The sequence below is a fragment of the Stylophora pistillata genome, chromosome 9, assembly GCF_964205215.1.
Source record: "Stylophora pistillata chromosome 9, jaStyPist1.2, whole genome shotgun sequence".
Taxonomy (NCBI): Eukaryota; Metazoa; Cnidaria; class Anthozoa; order Scleractinia; family Pocilloporidae; genus Stylophora; species Stylophora pistillata.
In genome coordinates this window covers 18791001-18814316 of record NC_142527.1, presented here as the reverse complement: position 1 = coordinate 18814316, position 23316 = coordinate 18791001, and the positions used below count along the sequence as shown (strand labels likewise).

General features: G+C 42.7%; 1 protein-coding gene and 3 pseudogenes across 1 annotated transcript; 1 reads left to right on the top strand and 3 right to left on the bottom strand.

Annotated features, from left to right (window-relative positions):
- Positions 1-177: 177 nt before the first annotated feature.
- LOC148723653 (uncharacterized) lies at positions 178-1707 on the bottom strand (annotated as a pseudogene).
- A 2508-nt stretch (positions 1708-4215) lies between these two features.
- LOC148723652 (protein CFDP2-like) lies at positions 4216-4800 on the bottom strand. The gene has a single exon (XM_088734474.1). The coding sequence runs from the start codon at positions 4798-4800 to the stop codon at positions 4216-4218; it is 585 nt and encodes a 194-aa protein (XP_088590600.1).
- A 4394-nt stretch (positions 4801-9194) lies between these two features.
- LOC148723651 (uncharacterized) lies at positions 9195-11562 on the top strand (annotated as a pseudogene).
- A 1568-nt stretch (positions 11563-13130) lies between these two features.
- Positions 13131-19035, bottom strand: LOC148723650 (uncharacterized; annotated as a pseudogene).
- Positions 19036-23316: the final 4281 nt, after the last annotated feature.

The window sequence follows — 23316 nt, the reverse complement described above, 5'->3', positions numbered from 1 at the left end:
TTTCCAGTTAGTTAAACCTTTACTTAGGTTTAATCCTTTGATGTCTAACAAAGTGGGCTTTTGTTTTTAAAGAGTACCGGTTTATAATTCTTAATGTCAAATGCCCTGCCACGGGAGTGCAGCCCTTTGCTAGCAAATGCTCCACTGCGGGTACCTACATGTACAACTTGACAAATGCCCAGGGGGATGAGCAGGCTTGGAATTGAAAAAGCCATTAAGTTTTGAAAATGTTGCTACTTGCTGGAATAAATAGCTGATATTAAAACTAAATTACCGATATGTGTACTTCATGTCACAGTTGAGACAAGGTCTAATATATTAGACTTGTAAGATATTTAACATGAAAATTTTATTAAAGGACAATTTTTTATTGTAGATAAATAGTGGATTGATAACCTTATTTTATGAAAGTGTTTATGCTTTCTTGTAAGACAGTATTGTTTCTTGTCTTTTTTACATCAGTCAAACTCGGTTCAAGGAAGTCATGGTTAAGACAGTATTCCCTGTCCCAGGTGTTATGTTCTTTCTTTAATGATATACCTTTTGTCAGTATCTTTGTCTTCATTCCTGAAAAGAGGTTTTGGTACGTCTTATTGTAAACATGACTTGTTGGGTGACATTTTTGATCTTCTCTTTATCCAAGCTGCAGACATCATCTGTCTCTCCCAAAATTTTTGCAATGTTTTTGCAAAGCCTTGTGGCAAGTTGCTTACTGGACTGTTGACATTTATCACTTGAATTTCTGTGGTGTTTGTTTTGAAGTTCTTTGAATTCAGGGGTAGTTGTAATGGTAGTATCATTTCTTGATGAAACATTTTGGAGCTTAGAACTGCTTTTCTTGAGAGGCTGGTGTTCATCTGTAGTGGAGAGTGAAGAGACATTTGTTATCTGGAGTCCCTGATTGTCTGCACCATTATCTTCATCGGCAGAATCATGACAGATACTAGGTTCTTTATTCAAAGCATGAAAGGCTCCATTGTCCATTGCAGTTAATTCCACACTCTCTGCTTGCTCTTCGGTATCCTCGCCCCAGTGCTCAAGTTCACATTGTTCGTTGCTTGTAGATGTTATGGGGTTGTCTGCATTTTCATTTTCTTCATCACCACTGTCTCCACGGTCAGCATCCAGAAAGTTTGTGTGGATCACTTGAATACAGTCACCATTATCTCCATACAACCTGATGACTCTATGAGGAATTGTGATTGCTTCATTGGCTAGGCAGATTTCCCAACATTGCTTGAGGTGTTACTCTTCTAATGCCAGGCTGCTTGACCTTAAATGGTGGAGAGATGGACCTTGAGGTCTGAAATCAAGCTCATCTGTACCATCCCGAAACTCCACTCCACAGGCAATTTGCTGCCACCAAACACCTTCACCGGAGATAAGGAAATCACGTATGCTCTGGAGGTGAGCCTGTTATTCTTTAGGATTTCTTGCAATATACTGATTTGGTATGATTGAGTTGGGAAATAGTGGTATTGCCCTACAATATTTTGAGATTTGGGATTCTTGGGCTTTCACTGCATTTCCCTGCCTGGTTTCTGCCATCTGTTGTTCAGCTTGAAGGCAGACAAGACTAAGTGTGATGACATCACGAGGTCTTCTGTTTGTTAACTTTGTGATGCCTTGGAGAGTGTTGAAATGTCTCTCTTCTCCTTCTGTGTTGGCTGACTTGCCTGAAATTATTCTGTTTTGTTTAGCAGCATGTCATGGTTGGCGTCCTTCTGTCTCGGGAGACAATGGAGTTGCGCCCATGGTCAGTCTGTGGTGGAGCTGCAGCGCCGGCTGTGGCTGTAGAGACCGATCCTCGAGCGGCAGATCCTGCTGCAGTTGCTGCATGCGAAGACGTTGTCGTCCGAGGGGGATGGGTTGGCCTCTGCTCTCTGGCGCCTGTGAGCTCTCTTGTCCTCCCACTGCTCCTCTCTTTTCTGCTCTGCTGTCTTGATGGCTGACATGGTGGTGGATCGCCAGCCACTGCGGTCCGCTGCCAGTGCTTCGAAGCCTGCTGGCGCAATGCCACCCGCTTTCAGGTCACGCTTGAGCACATCCTTGTAGCGGAGCAAAGGTCGTCCAGTGGGTCTGGACCCAGTGGCAAGCTCACCGTACAGAATGTCTTTCGGTAGCCTGCCATCTTGCATGCGGCTGACATGACCGAGCCATCGCAGGCGTCTCTTGGTTAGCAGGGCGTACATGCTCACAGTTCCTGCCCTTGCTAGGACTTCGGTGTTTGGGATGCGATCCTGCCAGGTGATACCGAGGATTCTCCTGAGGCAACGCAGGTGGAAAGCATTGAGCCTGTGTTCTTGCCGGGTGTAGGGAGTCCAACTCTCGCTGCCGTACAGCAGTGTGCACAGCACACACGCCTGGTACACTTGCGTCTTGGTCTTGATGGTGAGCATAGTGTTCTCCCACACTCTCTTGGTCAGGCGGGCCATAGCTGTTGAGGCCTTGCTGATCCTCCTGTTCAGCTCGGTGTCCAGGCTGAGGTTGCTGGAGATGGTGGACCCAAGATAGGTAAAGTCCTCCACCACATCAAGGGTACAGTCACCTATGGAGATGCTGGGAGCAGTGCTGACGTCTTGGCCCAGGATGTTGGTCTTTTTTATGCTGATTGTGAGGCCAAACTGTGAACAGGCATGGGCAAAGCAGTTGATGAGCTCCTGTAGGGCAGTTTCGGTGTGAGCTGTGATGGCAGCATCATCAGCGAAGAGCATCTCCCGGATGAGGACTTTGCGCACCTTTGTCTTGGCTCGGAGGCGTGCCAGGTTGAACAGGCTACCGTCGCTCCTGGTGTGCAGGTAGATGCCCTCTTCGGATTGGCTGAAGGCATAGCGCAGCAGCAGGGAGAACAGGATGCCAAAAAGTGTCGGCGCAAGGACACACCCTTGTTTGATGCCGCTCTTGATGGGGAAGGGGTCCGAGGAGGAGCCATCGTACTGGACAGTACCTTTCATTTCCTTGTGGAAGGAGGTGATCAACCTCAGGAGCTTGGGGGGGCATCCAATCCTGTGCAGGAGTTGGAACAAACCTGACCTGCTGACCAGGTCGAATGCTTTGGTCAGGTCTATGAAAGCGATGTACAGGGGGCGTCTCTGCTCACGGCATTTCTCTTGTAGCTGCCTCAAAGAGAAGATCATGTCGAGCGTGGACCTTTCGGCTCGAAATCCGCACTGTGATTCTGGGTACACACGCTCTGCCAGTGACTGCAGTCTGTTCAACACGACGCGGGCAAAGGTCTTGCCGACGATGCTGAGGAGGGATATTCCGCGATAGTTATTGCAATCGCTGTGATCACCTTTGTTTTTGTAGAGCGTGATGATGTTGGCGTCACGCATGTCCTGAGGCACACTTCCTTCCTCCCAGCATTGTAGCAGAAGTTCGTGGAGATGTTCGAGAAGACTGGTCTCTTTTCCTGCTTTTATGACCTGTGGCGGAATGCCATCGTTGCCTGGGGCTTTGCCGCTGGCTAGGGAGTCTATGGCCTTACTGAGCTCCTCGATAGTGGGTGGGTCATCAAGCTCTTCCATGACTGGCAGGGGGCTCGTGTTCTCCACTGCTGTGTCAGTCACGACGGTCTCCCTGGAGTACAGCTCCTGGTAATGTTCCGCCCATCTCGCCATTTGCTTTGCAAGGTCTGTGATGAATTCGCCAGTGGATGACTTGAGAGGGGCAGTCTTGATTGCGCATGAGCCGAAGGCTTTCTTCGTTCCCTCATACATGGCTCGAGTGTTGCCGCAGTCAGCCGATGCCTGGATGCCTTGACATAGGTTCTGCCAGTAGTTGTTGGCGCACTGTCTAGCAATCTTTTGGGCTTCACTTCTGGCTCATCTGAGGGCAGTCAGGGTCTTTTCACAGGGGTCTTTCTTGTAGTTTAGTAGGGCAGTTCTCTTGGATGAGATGGCTGGCTCAAGTTCCTCGATTCCGGCTTCGAACCAGTCGGGGTTTTTGCGCTCTCTCTTTCCAAAAGTGTCCACTGCAGATTTGTATGTAGCGTCACGAATGTGGTTCCATCTATCCTCAGCGCAGCTAGTTGGACAGTCGCTGAGGGCCTCTTGGATGGCATCTGCGAAACGTTTGCGTAGTTCAGGCACAGAGGTCACGGCTGTATTGATGCGGGGACGTCCTTTGTGCTTTGAGTGGTGGATTCGCTTGGGTTGGAGACGCACTTTGCTGGCGACCATAGAGTGGTCGGTGTGGCAGTCAGCGCTGTGGTAGCTACGGGTGGACAGGACACTGTTCAGCAGGGGTCTGTGGGTGATCACGAGATCCAGCTGGGGTGCCGCCTGGGGTGCCGTTGAGTTTGCCTACGCCAAAGTGGCCGATGCGTCGAGGCCAGGAGGTGAAGTCTGAACCAATCCGGGCGTTGAAATCGCCAAGCAGGTACAGGTGTTCTGAGGGGGGTATTTCCTTGATGGCGGTCTCAAGCTGGCTGTAGAACTCATTCTTAGCCTCTGCTGTAGAACAAAGCGTGGGGGCATAGGTGCTCATGATGTTCACAGGGCCTGCGGTTGTTGTGAGGCGAAGGGAAAGGATGCGGGCTGTGCCTTCTGAGGGTGGTTCAACTGATGGCAGTAGGGAGTTTCTAACCGCAAAGCCTACACCATGCACACGATGCTCCTCTGGAGCTTTACCCTGCCAGAAGAAAGTATAGTCCTCCTCTTTCAGGCGGCCGTTGGATGGAAGTCTAGTTTCCTGCAGTGCTGCTATGTCAATGTTGAGCCTCTTGAGCTCTCGGCTGATGACTGCTGTCTTCCTTGCATCATCGATCTGCTGGAGATCGTCGGAGAGGCCAGGGCACATGGTCCTGACATTCCAAGTTGCCAGTCTCAGCGCTGGCGGCTTTGATGTCTTTCTTCTTCTTTTGTCTGGTGCGGGATTTACAGTCCGCTCTTCGGTGTTGACCTTAGCTCCAAGCACCCATTGAAGCAGGCAGACTGTGGCGGGTCAGCACCTTAGGGACCGGTCATTATTTATCGCCTGGGGGGGGTCGGAGTATTTAGGGGGGGATCACATGGTTTTTTGAAGACCTTTAGGGGGGATCAGCCGTAATTGACAAGCATAATGGGGGGGATCAGACCAAAAAAAAAGGAATTTTAGGTCGCGCCAGGACCCCGGGTGATTGCATTTGTAAATACTTTGGTAGGATTTGCCGCTGGGACTCCCCCAACCATATATTCAAGACCACGTTCAGTTGTATTTTGTATTATATAAACTCTATTCTAGCCCAGACACAAAACCCAAACCCTTTTACAGACCCTCCATTTTGTAAAAAAGAATCACTATCGTAGTCTAACATACACGTTTTTATTCAGGCATGATCTAAATTAGAAAGGTAATCAAGATTTTGAGAATGGAATACTTACAATTGCTCAAAATTGTTTCATAACGTTTCAGTTTGTTTTATAGAGAATCGTAATCTAAAATCATAAACTTTCATTATTTTAATACGCGGCCGAATGAAAAAAACAACTAAAAAAGTGTTTATTTTGGTGAGGCTGTATCTTGTTCCGCTTCCGTGTCAGAATCTTCGGCAGCCCTCTCCACTGGCTCTTGCACAGTCTCCTCGTCAGATTCATCTGAATCCTCGCCCGAACTTGACCCTTTTTCAGCACCATTACTGCTATTCTCTTCGTTCATTCTGGCCACTACCACTTTCAAATTGCGTGCCAGCTCTGTTTCAAACACGCCTCTTTCCAAAAGCCATAGCAGAGGATCCAGGTGGAGACGCTTGACAAATCTCGCAGTGAATCCTGCATTAATACTTGAGACACATTTGTAAGTATTCTTTGCGAGTGAATCGAAAACCTCTTTAGCTACCTCTTTTGAGGTAAGTTTTTCTAGGAGAAGTGCTGCTCGCTGATGCAACCTTTTCTCCTTGATTTTTTTCACTTTTCTCTTGTTTTCTTTTTTTCTTCGGGATTGGCGGTTGTTCCCCATGGGAGATGGGAACTTTCTCTTCAAGCTCATGAGGGTGGTCGTGAGCGCATTGGAGGCTTTCTGGAGCTCTTGGTGTATGGCCTTCACTCCCGCTTGAGCTTCCTGGAAATATTTGAGCTCATCACTTGCAAACGACCTTAAGGTACGCTCTTCTGTATAAAGGTTCTTTCGTCTGTTGTTCATAAATGAGAGCAAATCGGATGCTGAATTGAAGGCCTCATTGACAGTGGTCAAGGAGGACTCACACTTCGCGACATCACCACTGCCCTTACATCCATCCACGCCTGACATGAACTTCGTGATGTTTTGGCACACTCCCCAATTCTCGTTTCTAAGCAAGTTGTTTTCTTTATCGGAAAGGGCTTTTATCTTTGTGTTTAACTGCCAACGCATTTGCTGTTGCTCGAGGAGATACTGTTTGAAACCGGCTTGTTTACTCACGAATGAAGATTCATAAATCTGCGGTACAACATTATTGTAGAATTTCAGCCTTTCTGTGTGTGGGTTGGGAAGAAGATATTTTTCCCACGGCTTCTTTTCTGGTGCTGAGTCGTTCCTCAGGAGTTGTAGTTGCCCGGAGCGTCCAAATGACAAAATCGCCTGCTTGCGCTTCTTGGGAGCACTGGCGGACGTAACACCTACCGATCACATAATAAATGTTTGTTAAGGATTGCGTTACAAATTATGCACCATGTTGCCTTACGTTTTTTGTTCATGGCTGGTTTGAATCACAAGCCAATTATTTTATAGAGGCCTTCAAAATAATCATCTAAGAAACGATAACTCAATACCTTCACTGCTTGTTGCTCTTTGCTTTGATTCGCCTTGTATCTGAGCGAAGAAACGCCTCAGACGGCGAGTTTGTATCTTCGTTAGTCCAATGTCTCGCTCAAGAGTTTCGTCATCGACGTCCAGGAAATGCTCGACCTTTGCAACACCAATTTGTTTAAAATTGTCTGTGTAATTGCTCAAGTCAGCTTTTGTTAAAAGATAGTCAATTTCTTTATCCATTGAAAAGGCTTATAATGAAAGCAAATCAGCGCAATTGAACGAGTTCTGTGCCCACGTTTCGGCTAAATATAGGTTTTATATGTTAATATGTAAAAAATAAAGTTAAAGTTAATAAGTCACAACGATGTTAGTTAATAGTAGGTCACAACAACAAAGCATTATTTTAAAAGCGCGCTGAGAAGATTTCCGACAGTTGGACTTCAGACATTGTAATTGAGCAAGAATGGAAGATATGACAGAAAAGCTTAGCAATCTGGACGATAATGGTGATCAGCTTGGAAAGCATTTGGATTTAAGTGATGGAAGTACCCATAAACGATGCCATAATGAAAAGCGAAGCGAGCGAAGGGCGAGAACTGAGCGGCTTTTATCAGATATCGACAAGGACCAGGTAAATAAATGATGGATTTGCAGTCTTTATAAAAATATAAAAGCTAGCAAATGTTGTCTGACGGCGTTTCGATGTTACTAAAATCATCATGAAGGAAAACGCGGCAATTTCTTCGTGATACTGGTCCATTATTTTACGCTCAAACTGGTGAGAAGTAAAACAATAAAATATGCATGCAATACTATAAGTAATCATTAACATTGAAACGTCGAAACGACGCGGACATTAATTCTTTGTATTTAAAGACTGCAAATACTGGTATTTGTGGTCACTATAGTTTAGATAGGGTTATTCCCGGCATCTGAAAGACAACCCTATAATTTGCAGATCAGTGGTAAATAACAGTGTTAAATATTTAACTATGCTTACCATTAATACAATTAAATTAAAACGGAAATGTAGAACGTGACGCAAGCGAAGCGTGCGGAAGAAAAAAAACTGTAGGGGCTCCCTCGTGCGTGCGTCAAATGCAGACTATAAACCAGCAGACTTACTAGAAAATTGACGCGATTTAAATTATCGCAAAGTGAAGGCAAAATACTTTCTAATAAAATAAATAAATGCGAAAGGTGTGTTTTTTAATTTCAAACTGATGAAGAAAATTAACGCGGCGTTATAAAGAAACGGAACTTGTAGAGAAAACAGCTACCAAAATCCAATCGTTAAGATACATTCCTCAAGCCCATAGATCTAGTAAAACCGTGAGTTTCTCGATCTAAGACGAAGTCACCTTTTATAAACTACTTTAGGGAAAAAAGAGAATGGAGATTGTAACATCGCAACAAAGCTGCACCCTAGAGCAAAATAGGGGTGTTATAGAAGAAGAATTATCGAGAGCAATTTCAGAGGAAAAGAAGCACAAGTTTCAAGGTCTGCTCTATGTCTTCGATCAACTATTTCTTCCGGTGCAAGATGCCAATGCTAAGACAAGAATTAGGTCTTCAATCCCCTTTCAAGAAGCATTAGAGTACTTTCTTGCGTTTCAACCTCATCACTCTGGGGCACCGTCAAAATATCAGAGAGTTGCCTTTCGCGAAGCTTTACTTCATGAAAAACATGGTCTCAGGATCAATATCATTCGTATAACCGAGGGTTTTGAGTATGTCGCGCTCCGTCCTGACGAAGTCGATTTAGAGTCATTCCTTTTGGATATTTTTAGTGCTTGTAGTACTAAAAGTGGACATAGTGCTCTTGTTCTCGATAAGGAAACCGTGCAAGGTATCGTTACTACCATGGACTCAGAATGGGATAAAATTTGTCTTAGAGTTATATTGCGATCCATATTCTCTAGAGAAGAAATGACAGCCCTAGGCTTCGATCCTGACAATCTTCCGTCTATGATGGAGAGAGTTAAATTCGTTGTTGAAGAGGTAAAAAATGCTAATGAGGCAGCAGCCGACCTCGTTAGGTTGCGCTTAAATTCCAAGAAGGAAAAGCTGGAGAAGGAGATAAAAGAGAAGGAAAACCTTCTTCAAAAGAAAACAAATATTTGGTCATCCAAAACGTTAGAAGAAATCCAAAGCGATGTACAAAAACTCAAGGAAAAAGTTGAAGACACGGAGGGGCTTCTTCACAGCCAGCCCACCGAAAGCAATTATCAGAGAAAACGCCAAATGCTCAAGCGCCAAGCTTCAAGCCTTATCGAATGTAATCGACTGAAGAGGCGAAAGTTGTCAAACCAAGGTCCGAAGCCAAAGCTAGATGAGGAAGATGAAGACTTCATTGCAAAGGCAATTGAGGATAAATCATCTTATCATGGTAGACGACATGATACGGTCCTCTATACCGGCCAGAGGGTGAAGAAGAAAAACCTTCTTTGAATTGCCAACTACCGACTAGCTGAATGTGGGAAGAAATTAATTCAATCCGCTACAACAGTATACAACAGGGCGAGACCGAGAAACAAAAGAAGTCTCCAAGCGAAGCGCCATTGTGGCAAAGGCCTATTTTGTTGGAAAAAGCCACCAAAAGGCGAAGAAAACACAAACGAAAACACTCACTACCAACGAGCACACGTAAAAAACATAAAAAGACGATTCTGGGGTGCCAGAAATTCCAGCGCGAGAAAGTTTTGTTTCATGAGAAGCACCGATGACAAGGCTTACCTTAGACCAGGTACATCTGAAGGTTTTGACAAAGCCAGAAATCTTAGGATCTTAACATTATCAGATCACACTAAAGCAAGGAAGTTGCCAAAGTACGACTGGCCTGAGAAAATGGTATATGTGACCCCGGGTTCTCACCGTGTTTTCATGAAGTCAAGTGTAATGAATGAAACTGAAGAGAAGCTGATAACTGAGGACGATCGCCACTATGTATTTGTCCGGCCCAAAGCAATAGTGGGATCGTCAGGCACTGTATGGGCCAGTGAAACGGTTCGTTTGCGACATGAGGATCCATCAGCTTTTGAGGTTGACGAACCGACACCTGGCAGTCCACAGTACTCACTGGGATTTCGTAAATGCTGCGCGCGACTACACGATGACCTCTTTCTTTATTATGATATGACAGAGTCAGATGACCTAGACAAATTATCTGGAGAAACAGAAAGTAACTGTAAATTCTTCACTTACGAAAAAGAGAGAGCAGAACATTTGAAATTAAGGATTGACAATTTGTTGCAGTTTTGCGAAGACACAGAAATGTCAGAGCACAATAGGGCTCTGTTTGCTAGTCAGATAATACCAGTCACGAAACGCATTTTAGATGCCATTGATGATCTGTTTAAAGAGGAAGTCGATTCCATGGAAAAAGATGCGAGAAAGGACAGGATTTTAAGGGTAACCAGTTCATGTAAACATGGTCTTGAAGTTCTCGGAGATCTCTGCCTTCCACCTGTAAAGCCACGATGGGCTGACCTTACAGATGCTGGTCCGGGCGTGGGAGTTTCCAACTACGAAGTTAGATTTCGAGACGCCGAGTTAGCAAGGGTTCACAATTCCGATTATAGAGTGCGATGTCATTGTTCGAGGGGCGACAGCGGGCAAGGTGAAGCCGAAAGAACAAACTCGGCAATTTCTGATGCTCTTGTGGATGGCGCAACTCTAGAGTGGGAAAAATATAGGAGATTTGAGGATCTTTCAGAAGAGGAAATCAAACAACTGTCTCTCCAGTCATACGAAGAGTACGAAAATAAACGGATGGAGAAAAATGCCTGGTATGTCTGTAGTCAGGTAGCGGAGAGAATTGATGATGCCCCTGTCCTTAAAGATTACATCAAGAGCAAAGTAAGCGAGTCCCCTGATGAATTATTCTTTTTCAATTCTGTTTACCTCGACAACTATTGGGGTGCATCAGAACGAAACAAAGAGCAAGCGCCCGGTGCAGCATACTTCCGAAAGATCGAATCGTTTATGGAAGACCACTATATTCGTGGAGAACTTTTTATGGAATTCTGTCGTGATGCCTGTAAAGAGTCAAGAGAAGAAAGTTCCAATCTCTGTTCCTGGTGTTCTAACAATAGATGGGTCGGTCCAGAAACGGAAAGAATTCCGCAACCTGTACCAGATTCAAACAATCCTGGACATTTCATGGATATCTATCAGACGGAATCGACAGGTAGGACACCAGATGATTACCTTCCAAGAAAATGTATTAAAGATCTGTACGAGGAACATTCTGACAGTATCAGAAACGATCAGGATACCATGAAGAGCTTCTGCTCAAAATAGAATGTGGAAGAGAAGCACGTCATTGCATATGTTAATCATTTGAAGGATATTGAGATCCTAAAGGACATCAGAACAAGAGCAGCTCAGGAGCGAAGAAGGCAAGAGGCCGAACGAACGTACAAGGACTTTCAATGGGATAACCTCATCGAGGGTGGCAAAGTTCAAAAGTTGCGGGTAAGAGAACTAGACCTGTATCTCAACAAGCATGGTTTGACGACTGTGGGTCGGAAACTTGACAAAGTGAAGGCCATTCGATGTCACTATTACCGACAGAATAAAGAGACTGTGATAACAGAAGAACTGTCGAGTGATGAAGATGACGTGGAATTCGAGGATGAAGAATCCGAAAGTGGAGAGGCAGAGAGCGACGATGACTATGTTTTCGTGGATTTGGATGAACAGCCTGAGATTGGCACTTCCTCGACAATTCAGTTCGTATCTGACGAGCAAATATTTACCGTTGTGGTTCAAGGTCCATGAGACGTAAGTACCACTATTAAAATATCACTTGCATATTCAAAAAGTTATTTGGCGGTGGCTGGGAGAAAAGGAGGGGGGGGGATCATGAAACTTTCCACTACCGATAAGGGGGGATCTCTAAAAAACCAGATACTCTACGGGGGGATCAGGTAAATGCTTCGATGTGACAACAAAAATACTCCGACCTCCCCCAGGCGATAAATAATGACCGGTCCCTTACTGGCTGGGGGCTGCCCAGCTTGAGGCGGGCGATAGCTGACCAGTGGGACGCGAAGATCCCTCCCACCGTCAGAGATAGCCCCTGGTGTCCGAGCTCACGCCAATACGCTCTGGGCTCATAACCGGTATCTGCTGTCTCCCGTGTTGTTTCTGTCGCTGGAACAGCGGCACTGGAGTGACCTCTCCAGGGCGCAAGCCTGGGTGGAGTGTGTGGAGATCCTGGGTTGCCCAGTTGACAGAACCCCCCTCTCGGCCTCACCGATGTAGTCCAAAGGAATGCAGAGCAGTACGTTTGGCACCAGGTTGGCTGCAGGAGCTGCCTGAGTCAGTGAGCACTGCATGCTGGTCCGCCTTCGGGGCTCCACTCCTGATTTGAAGGGTTTACTCCCCTACACATGGCCGTTGGATCTTCAGATCTCCTCCGCCCTCTAGCCTTTGGCTGCCTGGAGCAGCTCCTCCGCCTAGTAGTGATGCAGTGTAAACATCACCCCCTCACGTGGTTTAGCCCGCCAGCTGAGGCGGTGTGCCGGGGTGTGGCGCTTGGAGCCAGCACGTGAGAGATTTAGGAGATGGATGAGGACCAGTGTGCCCGTCCACCCTACCAAGTAGGATGCAGCTGCCAGACGACAAAGGTAGTACCTCTATCCAGAGCCCCCTACACCCCAGTACAAGGGAATGCCACTACCTTCCGTAAAACTTGCTGTTGGTCAGGTTTTCAGCTTGGCGAATGATTTCTTTACAAAGCATGACATGCAAAAATGCTGCGTTGGGCAAACGTAGCGCAAGTCTTGGTGAGAGAGGCTGAGCAGAACAGGTAAAGTAGCCTACTTAGCTCAGTCAGGGAATCAAGCAAGGACTGCACTTTCACTCTGACTTTTCCTACAAAACAATTACATAATATTTATAATTATAATAAGATTATAATTTATAATATATTATCATAAAGTCTGACTGATTTATTTTACAAATCAGTGCTATAGACATGTATGGTATTTTAGTATTTAATTCAAGTTCTGATGTTTTATCCACATACAACTAAAGTTAAATTAGTGAATAAATGAATAAATGGTACATGCAAGTTGAAAGAGGCATAATGATTACATAATGATTACATAATGATTACTGTAAAGTAACCATAAAAGTTAACATTTCATGAAAACAGTTGTACATTAATCAGTTCAAGGCCCATTACTTGGTTCATAATTGTTTGTGTATTTGCATCAATTCATGTGTCTAGTGTGTGCTATTGCAGAGTTTGAAACAGTTTTACTGCACGCATTTTAAGTGTTTGTATAAATGTGTACTACTTAGTTCTCTTGGATTTACTAATAAAAATATTCATATCCTAGATCTTGTCCTTTAGATGTTAATGCTACATGTAATTAAACATCACTAAATGCGGTTAAACAGACTGAGCTATTTCATTCCTTTGGTCACTGTGGTAGCATTTCATTTATTCAGCAAAAACTCAAATTTATACCCAAACTGATTTCTTCCAGTGTCCGTTCCTGATCAAAGAACATCATTGCTGGCACCCTTTGAATTCCTGCCATTTTTTCTCTCAAGGTCTCTTCAAGATCCTTGTTCTTGCCATCTGTAGGTAGCCCCCTTACTTGGCATTCCACTCTTAACTCTTCCAGGCGTAGATTTTTTGAAGGGTTTGGGGCCCCCATTTCTCTTCTTTCTGCCTGCAGGCCCTTTAAGAACTTTCCTTAAACAGTCTGTTAATGATAAGAATGGTTTAGAAAGTGAAACAGATAAATAGTTGTACTTTCTAGCATCACCACTGCAGCCTGAACAGCCAGCCTTTCCGCCCCTCTGTTCACCAATCTCAAATTCCTGCTTTGGGCCGTCACCATGAATAAGCCTCATGACATCTGTGATTTGAACGCCATTTGATGTCACCACTTTGTTTTTCAGGCCTTCCAAACAATCCTTCCCAATATTTATATATGCAATTTGTTCAGCTTCTGGTGACCCACGTCTTGCCAGGATGTAAACTTGTGGCCGTTCTACAAGTGACTGTACATCAACATTTCCTTTTCCTTGGTCTTCCATTTTGTTATTTGTAAAGTAAAGTGTCTCGTCATACACAGCATTCACAGTCAATAACAGAGATACCCATGGTTTAAAAGGGTCGAGTTGTCTGCCCAGGCCGGAAGATGTCTTGTCCTTTCATCATGTTTTTTTTAGTTTTTCAAGTCATCCAAATTTGCAGTTTCAGGGCAATTAGTACTTTAATTTAGTTGTGCCATCCTTTTGTAAACTTGTTCTTTGGTCACGGCAGCATAATGTTCATTGGTTCGGACATGCACGAGTCCTAACTTTTCATGTTGCTTGAGTGTTCTGTCTCGGATGTCTGACAGGGGTATTTTTCGACCTGATACTGTGAACAGTTCGGTCTTGATAGTGCCGTCTTCATCAAGAACAACTTTCTTGTATATTTGGGGTACAATCATTTCCCCAAGAATATACTCTCCACTTTCAATTTTACTCTGCAAATAAAGTGAAATATGTAATATGTAATATATTCTTAAATCATAGTCTTTCTTAACAGCTATATCTAAGCCTTAATTGGCATAGCTAATCTGTAACCAGCTTGGTTTCCATGCAATGCCATATTTTCCCAGATAATAGTGCAGGGGTTTTTTAATGATTGAGCTGCGCTAAAGGGTTGTATATTCAAAAACCTGCAGATGTATGGGGGAAATCAATGATTAGAATTAACAATTGTCCCAATGTGTACCTAATATGTTTCTATAATCAACAAGGACCGAGCTTGCAATAGGGGTGATTAAATTAGAAAAAACAAATGTTCACTAAATAAGTTATTGATTGAAATCAGGTTTAAACTATAGAAAAGTCATTATGTTACTTATTTTCAGGGATAAAACTGATGTCCCAAACATTACAAAACACTTCCTACCATTGAATAAAGGCTGATAGTTTCGAAAGAAACTGTTTGGGGCTGCGTCGGTGGGAGTAACGAAATAATTTGGATATATCAACAAAGTTGAAATGGTAAATTGGCCACCGTAATGATTACAAAAGCTGACGTTTTGAGCGTTAGCCCTTCGTCGGAGGAGCTCCGACGAAGGGCTAACGCTCGAAACGTCAGCTTTTGTAATCATTACGGTGGCCAATTTACCATTTCAACTTTGTTGATATATCCAAATTACTTCCTACCATTAATGTTTCCCTTATTTGATCATTTGTGCGTGGTAGTGGCACTTGTATCTCTTCACCCTGCATTCGGTTTAGCCTCCGTCTGGCAGAGTTTTTTCTGGAAACTGTTTGAATCTGGACAGTTGTACATTGTTGTTTGGTAAGAACTCTTTCACAACCACATTCCCCAACTTTGTTTGCTGCATCACTCCATATTGGCGGGCTAGTTCAGAGTAATTTATCTTTACAGGATAAAAACAAATCTAGGGACTAGACAACTTTATGGACAAAAATCAACTTCTTCTAGTAATGTATACTGCATTAAATTGGTACACTAATGTAGCGTTTACGGCGACCAAAATCTAAATTCTAAAGTTCAAGGGAGTGTCGCTCCAAAACGCGGTTAACGAGGTGTTTGGGACTATTTTACTGATCGATATGACAACCCAAAGTTGACTGTTTGCACGAATCTTTATTCTTGAAAAGCAATCGACCACGAACCACAATGAATGACGAAAATAACGATTCTGACAGTCAATCAATCTATCGAACGATCGATCTTAAACTGAAACAACAATACAACGAAGTTCTACCAATCTAACGAAAAGCCGCGGAATACATGATCAAAGAATCGCATGTTAAATACTGGGCTGTAAAGTCTATAACGAGATTAACAATTCAAGTGAAACAGAACAAAAGTTTGGAAACAAATTAAAAGAGTTTGATGACTGATAAACAGCCCATTGTTCTATCTAAATGATGGGCATTCACTGACTCGCAAATTGGCACGAATTTGGCCTTTGAATCTTAAATCTATACAGATCATTGCAATATTTGTTTGTATATTGTCGCCCAACACTGAAAAGACTGGAGAGGGAAAACAAAGTAACAAAGGTACTCACATATCGGTCCCGCTTGTGCCAGAGGTTGAGAAAAATGAAAGAGCAAAAGTTTACCAAGCCTATTCAAAACTTACGAAGAACTGATTAAAGGGACGCTAAAACTGCCTTTTATATGCGCGTGGTGACACTGAAAGGTCCGATTACAAAACCAATAGAAATACAGAAAAACAGATAAGCATTGTAACTATGTGGCTATCTAAGATCATTCTGAAATTAGTGAAGTAATCAATAATCAATCAAAAACTGAGCCTTCTGGCTAATGTCCTTAACACTAATTTTAAATGCTTAGTCAATTTTTTTTAATATATGTATATAATTGATATAGTCCTATAGAATGTTGATGCTATTAAGAACCCTTAAACACAAAGGCGCGCTATAAAAGGAGCCATAGGTCCTACTGGACCATTTTTCAATCAACCGTCGTGTGATGTAGAACTCTTAGAGTCAAGTCAGCTTGAGCTACAGCTACTCTAAAGCAGTGAACAGTGGGTGCATTCCTCAAAATTGTTTTAGGTCTTCATCACAATACCAGAATTTTTGATGTTGGTATTTCCTTTCTCCAATGGAAACTGTCTTTATTTGTTGCGGTAAATTTGAGATTGAAGTAGGTGGTTCGCATGTTACCTCATGCCACCATGCTGGTGGAAGTAAACAATAGATATCTCATTAGCTCCTTTTGTTCGTCTACCAGCATTTAAATTTGACCTGCACAAGTCAACAATGAGTGACAAATGAACCTAGGTCTTCCCAGGGAAGACTTCCTTATATAGCGTGCCTTTGTGTTTAAGTTTATGTTATTATTTACTAAATCAACAATTGAATTAATTAATTTTCTATTGCTTGTCTGGTTGATCTCTTCTAATACATTGCTTGAGTCGATACTAGCAAATTAAACTTACAATAAATACCAGTTAAATTATAATGCTAACCCTGTCTCCATCCTTCATTTTTTTAACTTCTTGCAGAAGCCCATTGTTGTCCATCTGCAGATCTTCTGGCTTTGGCGAGTGACGCCTTCTTTTAAGGAGGCCATGGTCTTCTAAGCCTTTCCGTTTGGCATATCTATTCTCTGTGTCTTCTGGTGTTTTAAAGAATAGAGCAAGGCGCTGTTCTTGTCGCTGCATGTATGTCTGCCATGTGGCCAGCATGGGGTCACAGTCCTGGTTTGACCAGTGTCCCTGTATTTGCTTTTTCTCAGTCCTCAATTTTTCCCTTCGTTGTTTCCGTAGTTCAGCGCGAGAGTTTTTTTCATGTAAACACAAGTCAGGAGTCTCTTTCTGTGCTTTTGCAAAGGACATGCCAAAAATTTCTTGAAATGGACCATTGATGTCTAAATAGATTTTGGGTGCTGCTTGTTTAATAGCCTTTAATGTGGTTTTCACATTTGCAGCATTTGAAGGTCTTAAAACGCGATTCTGCGTTTTTTTTTATGGCTTGCTGTAATTCAAGTGAATTATTTTTTCGCCATGATGGAAATAAAGACTGAAAAGAATAGTTGTGTACAGCACAATCTTGGCAGTTCATTTGTTCATGCTGTTTTTTCTTGAGCTCAGGTAGATTTTCCGTGTTCTGTTTGCCAAAGTGCTCATTGTACTGTCTTTTTTCCTTTGTTTTCCACCTCTTAGAGTGAAGGGAAAGGACCTTTGAGCGCTTGTGTATTTCTTTTCTGCTACAGCAAATCGATCACTGTGAGGACCTTGGAACTGACTTAGATACCTTTTCCAACGTAGTTCTTGATCATATTCGACCTTGCCATTTGGTTTGAGGAAGCTCTGCCTAACAGCAATGCACGCAGATTCACATCCAAAATATTCTGCCATTTATGGGTTGTAGACTCAAAATGAGTAATTCAGAGAAGATCAAGGGTTCTGTGAGCCAACTCGTGAACTGGATAAGCCAATGTAATTTATGTGGTCAATAGAAATGGGTGTTTGATTTCCATACTAGGGTATGAATCGTTAGACTGGTAAATGAGCATTATGAGGAATATGATGTGAAACTAAATTAGGCCTCAAAGACAGAAAATATGGCCTGATTAGGATTTAGTGCAAGACAATCACTGTTCTAGATTTTACTGTGAAGGTTTGTGGAATGAAAGTTCAAAAGGGTGCTGTTTTGTTGATCATAAAACTATTGTTCCAATATTGAGCTCAGTATTTACTTGCAATGCAAGCATAGGGATAGCCATGTAAAAGCTTATGAGCTGGATGGAACGCACGGACATAAGGATAAGCATATATCCATATGATTATCAAAATGTTGCCTTCTTTTTATGCTTTTACTTTCTAGTAAAGACTTGGTTGGCATGAGCGTAAGGTTTAATATAAGCAAAAGACTTTCAGGCAATCAGCAAGCACTATACTGCTAATACCATGTCCCTGTTTAACATAACGTCAACTGAGTGCTTGTGCTCATGTCTATGTTGCAGCTGTGCCCATGCACCTGCGCATTAGCTTGTTATGATTACGCCTATGCTTGTGTTGCAACTGAGTACCATGCTTGAAGCTTGTCTCGCACTTCTGAGATAATTATTAGCATGAGGATGAAAACAAGTACAAGAATGTTCACACCACTCTAAAGTTTATGTTTTTGGAATTCTTATTGTAAGTCAGTGGATACTCAAAACAAGGTTTTTTCCTAGTTTTGAGAGTCAATTCCTTGAAATGTAAGGATTAAGATTTCTGCTTTTAAGAATTTTATACTCTCCAATGAAAGTTCCTCAGTTTAAGAATACCACCACTAAAAATAAGATTTACATTCCTTGTTTTAAGAATTATGACTTTGAATTCTCATTTTAAGGGTATTTCCACCATTGAATAAATATCTCAAATCCTTGCTTTTAGCAAGTATTCATTCTATATAGAGAGGTTTGTCTTCCAACTAGATTTATGATAAATGCATGTCAAAATTTCAGAAATACCTCTGGAATTCTGCTTGTCAAATTCCCAAGGAAATATAACTATAAATATAATTTGAAAAACTTTTTTACAAAAATTTTTCTTTCAACACACTCAATATCTGTGATTCACGAAACAATACCACAGTTTTGAGTGTTCCTAGTTTACCCAAAATATAAAGCATTAGGAATACCCTTGTTGCCTTTAATTCACAAAAATTTTTAATTTCAAATGACAATCAAAGTGGTTGTCAAAGTAAATCATAAATTTATAAGTTCCAAAAGAATAAGCATGGAATGTAAACTGCTACCATTTGTAATGTTTTACTTACAATCATGTGATTGTCATACGAAAAATTACTGAACAAGAGAGAAAGATTCAAAAGAGAAGTTGCTGTATCAATTTCTTGAAGAACATGTCCTAGGTGTAAAGCCTCTACAAGGAACATTTAGGTACAGGCAAATCTGTAACAAGATTTTTGACAAAGAGAAAGAGGAATCACTGTTCACAAGTATTCCACTTCAATTAGCATTACAATGCACTGAAACTGCAATCCGAAAATCTACGGAACCACTACCGCTACCGACAGACGACATCATGGACTTGCTAAACATTTGCCTAACGTCTACTTACTTTCAGTACAACGGTAAACACTACAAACAGTTACACGGCACTGCCATGGGGTCTCCAGTTTCTGTTGTTATAGCAGAAATTGTGATGCAGAACATCGAGGAACGCGCCCTTTCGACTTGCCGACAAACGATACCGCTTTGGTTACGTTACGTTGACGACACATTCACCGCCGTTCGACACGACGAAATTGACGCATTCCACAACCACCTTAACGAACAAAACACTGACATACAGTTTACCAGAGAAGTCGAAGAAAATGGCAAACTTCCTTTTCTAGACTGCCTGGTAAGCCACAACGACAACTCATTACGAACGACAGTTTACAGGAAACCGACACACACCGACAGATTACTAGACGAGTCATCCTACAACCCTACATCACACAAAGCCACAACTATCAGAACTCTAACACGACGCGCACAACTAGTATGTGACTTGACAGACAGCTTATCCGACGAGAACAAATACCTTCACCGTGTTTTTACGAAGAACAACTACAACAACGACTTCATCCGACGAAACACTCACCGACCCACTACCACTACCGAAACAAACGACACCGCAACCCCTACGACTACAGCAACCATACCGTACATAAAAGGTATGTCTGAAAACATCTCGCGCATCTTACTACCCTTCAATATCCGCGTCGCCCACAGACCCATCACCACACTACGTCAGTTACTAACCAACGTTAAAGACAAAGACGAACCGAGGAACAGACAGGGAACGATTTATAAGATCAATTGTTCCAACTGCCAAGCCTCCTACATCGGTGAGACTGGCAGAAACCTCACAACAAGACTGACTGAACACAGACGGGCGACGAGGAAAGGTGATGTCAGCAATCACATTGCTGAACACCATCGACTTACCAACCACAACATTGACTGGGACTCTGCGCAATGCCTAACCTACAGCACTGACTATTTTCAACGACTGACTCTGGAAAGCTGGTTTACTAACTTAGAACAGACCCCCCTAAACAGATGTCAACAACTACCCGCCCCATACAAACGACTCATTCACGACATAAACATCACAAACGACCGAAAAAGAACAACCTAGCTTTACCGACAGACCGAAACAGACCAATCACGAACGACTTACGTCACTTGAGTCTTACAGCCAATAACATCACGGCAAAACCAACCGATCATTTCACACGAACTGGAATAAGAACATTCTACTGACAACAATCACTCACTTGACTCTGATGATGACTTCCGCACAGGTTGTCGAAACGTCAGTCACTGCCACCGACAACAGTCCTTCTCAGGACTACACTCACCCGGACGATCAGACTACACCTTCACAAAGAGGAATCTTCAGTAAGATTTAAAGGAAAGGGTACTATACCTATTCCTTGATGAATTTGTTTGTCAGGAAGCTGCTATATACTGTTCATTTTAGTATTGGTAAATCTGCATGAAGATTTTTATTGAACAGTTAAAATTTCAGCATATTAAGTTAACATGTAGCTGTGCCATTTCTTGAAGAATTGGTGTTAGATATAAAGCCATGCCAGTTTGCTGTACATTTGATCTACATGAAATGAAGTGAGGTGTAACTTAAGTCTTGCAACTTTAAAACTTGCTGCTGTGCAGGTATCTTAAGTTCAAAATAATGTAAAACATTTTAAAGAAAGCACAATTTGGTTTTATTACGTCAGATTAAAAGTTGTTGTTGAGTTTGTAGTATGGCCTGGCTAACCTGTGTTACATGCACAAAATGTTGATAGGAAGAACCATACCCTGGTCCCAGAGGTTCTCTTCTCTCTACCGGAGTACGAGAATTCGGCGCAAAGCGCTGACCAACGAGCTGTAAAGCAGCGAGCGGAGAGAACCTCTGGTCAGGACCGTTGAGAATCTCACTTTCATGCCACCAAACTTCGGGTGACAGCCAGCAATCACGCCCCTTTCCCATAACCAATCAGAGTAAAGTATTAAAATACCTCTGGGGGTAGGTGTAGTGTTTTTACTTGTATCTGGAGTGGGCGTGGGGAATATATTTTGTTTCGTGGCCGTATTTACAATGTCTGTCAAAATGTTTGCTACACGTGCCAAATGACAAGTTCGCATGTAGTACAAACTCCAACAAAAACCCCGATTAAAATCTACTTCCCTCGGACAAACGATTATTGCCGATTTTGCAACGAAAACGTCAAGGTAAATGGCTATTCCCAATTGAATATTTTCACCGAGAAGAATCGAGATTTTCTGCGCCGCTTTAGGCTTGTTGTGAACGCCAAAGTTGAAAACAATTCCAAGGTCTCACAAATGCTCTGTAATAAGTGCTACAGGCCTGTCCTAAAGCATGAAAAGGCACTTAGTCAATCCGAAGAATTACAAGAGTTCAGGAACAAATACAAAGTAGTAAACATAGATGTCGGAGAATTGACGCGACGCAAGAGATGTGCGAAAGATTCTCCTTGTAAATCACCGAGAACCGCAAGAACACCGAGTTCACCAGCGACGAAAACATTTGAACGAGTTCGCAACCCCAAAAGTAAGGAATGTATGTTGTCCTCGGAATGCAATAATTAGCGCAGAAATTGAAAATTCGATCGAATCGCTTGCTTTCGTTTTTCTCAGTATCGATGGATCTTTGGTGCTGCACAGTGCACTCGATTCTTTGTTGATCTCCACATAGATCTTGACGATTATCTTAGTCTTGAGTTCGGGATGCTTCCAGACAGAATTTATCACTCCATTGTATTCTTGTAAACAAATTTGTCTTACAATGCTGGAACCATTTTTTGCGCTAACTATTTTCTTAACTAGACCAGACGGATAGTAAATGCGTACCTAAGAAGAGAAGCAAAGAAAATCAATAATATTCTCACATACTTCTAGCAACATACAATAACTGCAAACTTCTCAGCTCCGTAGGTGATGCATTCCGAGGTTGCCCTACGAATACAGCTTCTTCGTCCCTTTCAGCACTATCATTAGCCGTGGAAATAATCTTTCTTTTACTTTTGGGGTTGCGAACTCGTTCAAATGTTTTCGTCGCTGGTGAACTCGGTGTTCTTGCGGTTCTCGGTGATTTACAAGGAGAATCTTTCGCACATCTCTTGCGTCGCGTCAATTCTCCGACATCTATGTTTACTACTTTGTATTTGTTCCTGAACTCTTGTAATTCTTCGGATTGACTAAGTGCCTTTTCATGCTTTAGGACAGGCCTGTAGCACTTATTACAGAGCATTTGTGAGACCTTGGAATTGTTTTCAACTTTGGCGTTCACAACAAGCCTAAAGCGGCGCAGAAAATCTCGATTCTTCTCGGTGAAAATATTCAATTGAGAATAGCCATTTACCTTGACGTTTTCGTTGCAAAATCGGCAATAATCGTTTGTCCGAGGGAAGTAGATTTTAATCGGGGTTTTTGTTGGAGTTCGTACTACATGCGAGCTTGTCATTTGGCACGTGTAGCAAATATTTTGACAGATATTGTAAATACGGCCACGGAACAAAATATATTCCCCACGCCCACTCCAGATACAAGTAAAAACACTACACCTACCCCCAGAGGTATTTTAATACTTTACTCTGATTGGTTATGGGAAAGGGGCGTGATTGCTGGCTGTCACCCGAAGCTTGGTGGCATGAAAGTGAGATTCTCAACGGTCCTGACCAGAGGTTCTCTCCGCTCGCTGCTTTACAGCTCGTAGAAGCGCCGAATTCTCGTACTCCGGTAGAGAGAAGAGAACCTCTGGGACCAGGGTAGAAGAACCACTTCCTGGGGTTAAGATCCTTGTCTCAAGGACATAGGGCTGATGTATTATTTAACAATCTTTGACGAGTAAGTGCTCTCTTTTGAGTTCTTTACTTACTCATTTTGAAAAGAATAGGTCTTACAATGAGAAACTTCAGTCACCTTAAGGTAACGACTCTGCTATCAGTTTTAGGCAGTATTTGTCACTCACTGTCAGCGCATATTCCTTGTTTTGAGAACTGATAATTACACTCATTTTGAGTGATATCAATGCCAATCTTTAGAACTTCTTGT

Coding starts and splice junctions, on each gene's coding strand:
- LOC148723652 (XM_088734474.1), bottom strand. CDS start 4,800: ATGTGCCCTGGCCTCTCCGACGATCTCCAGCAGATCGATGATGCAAGG.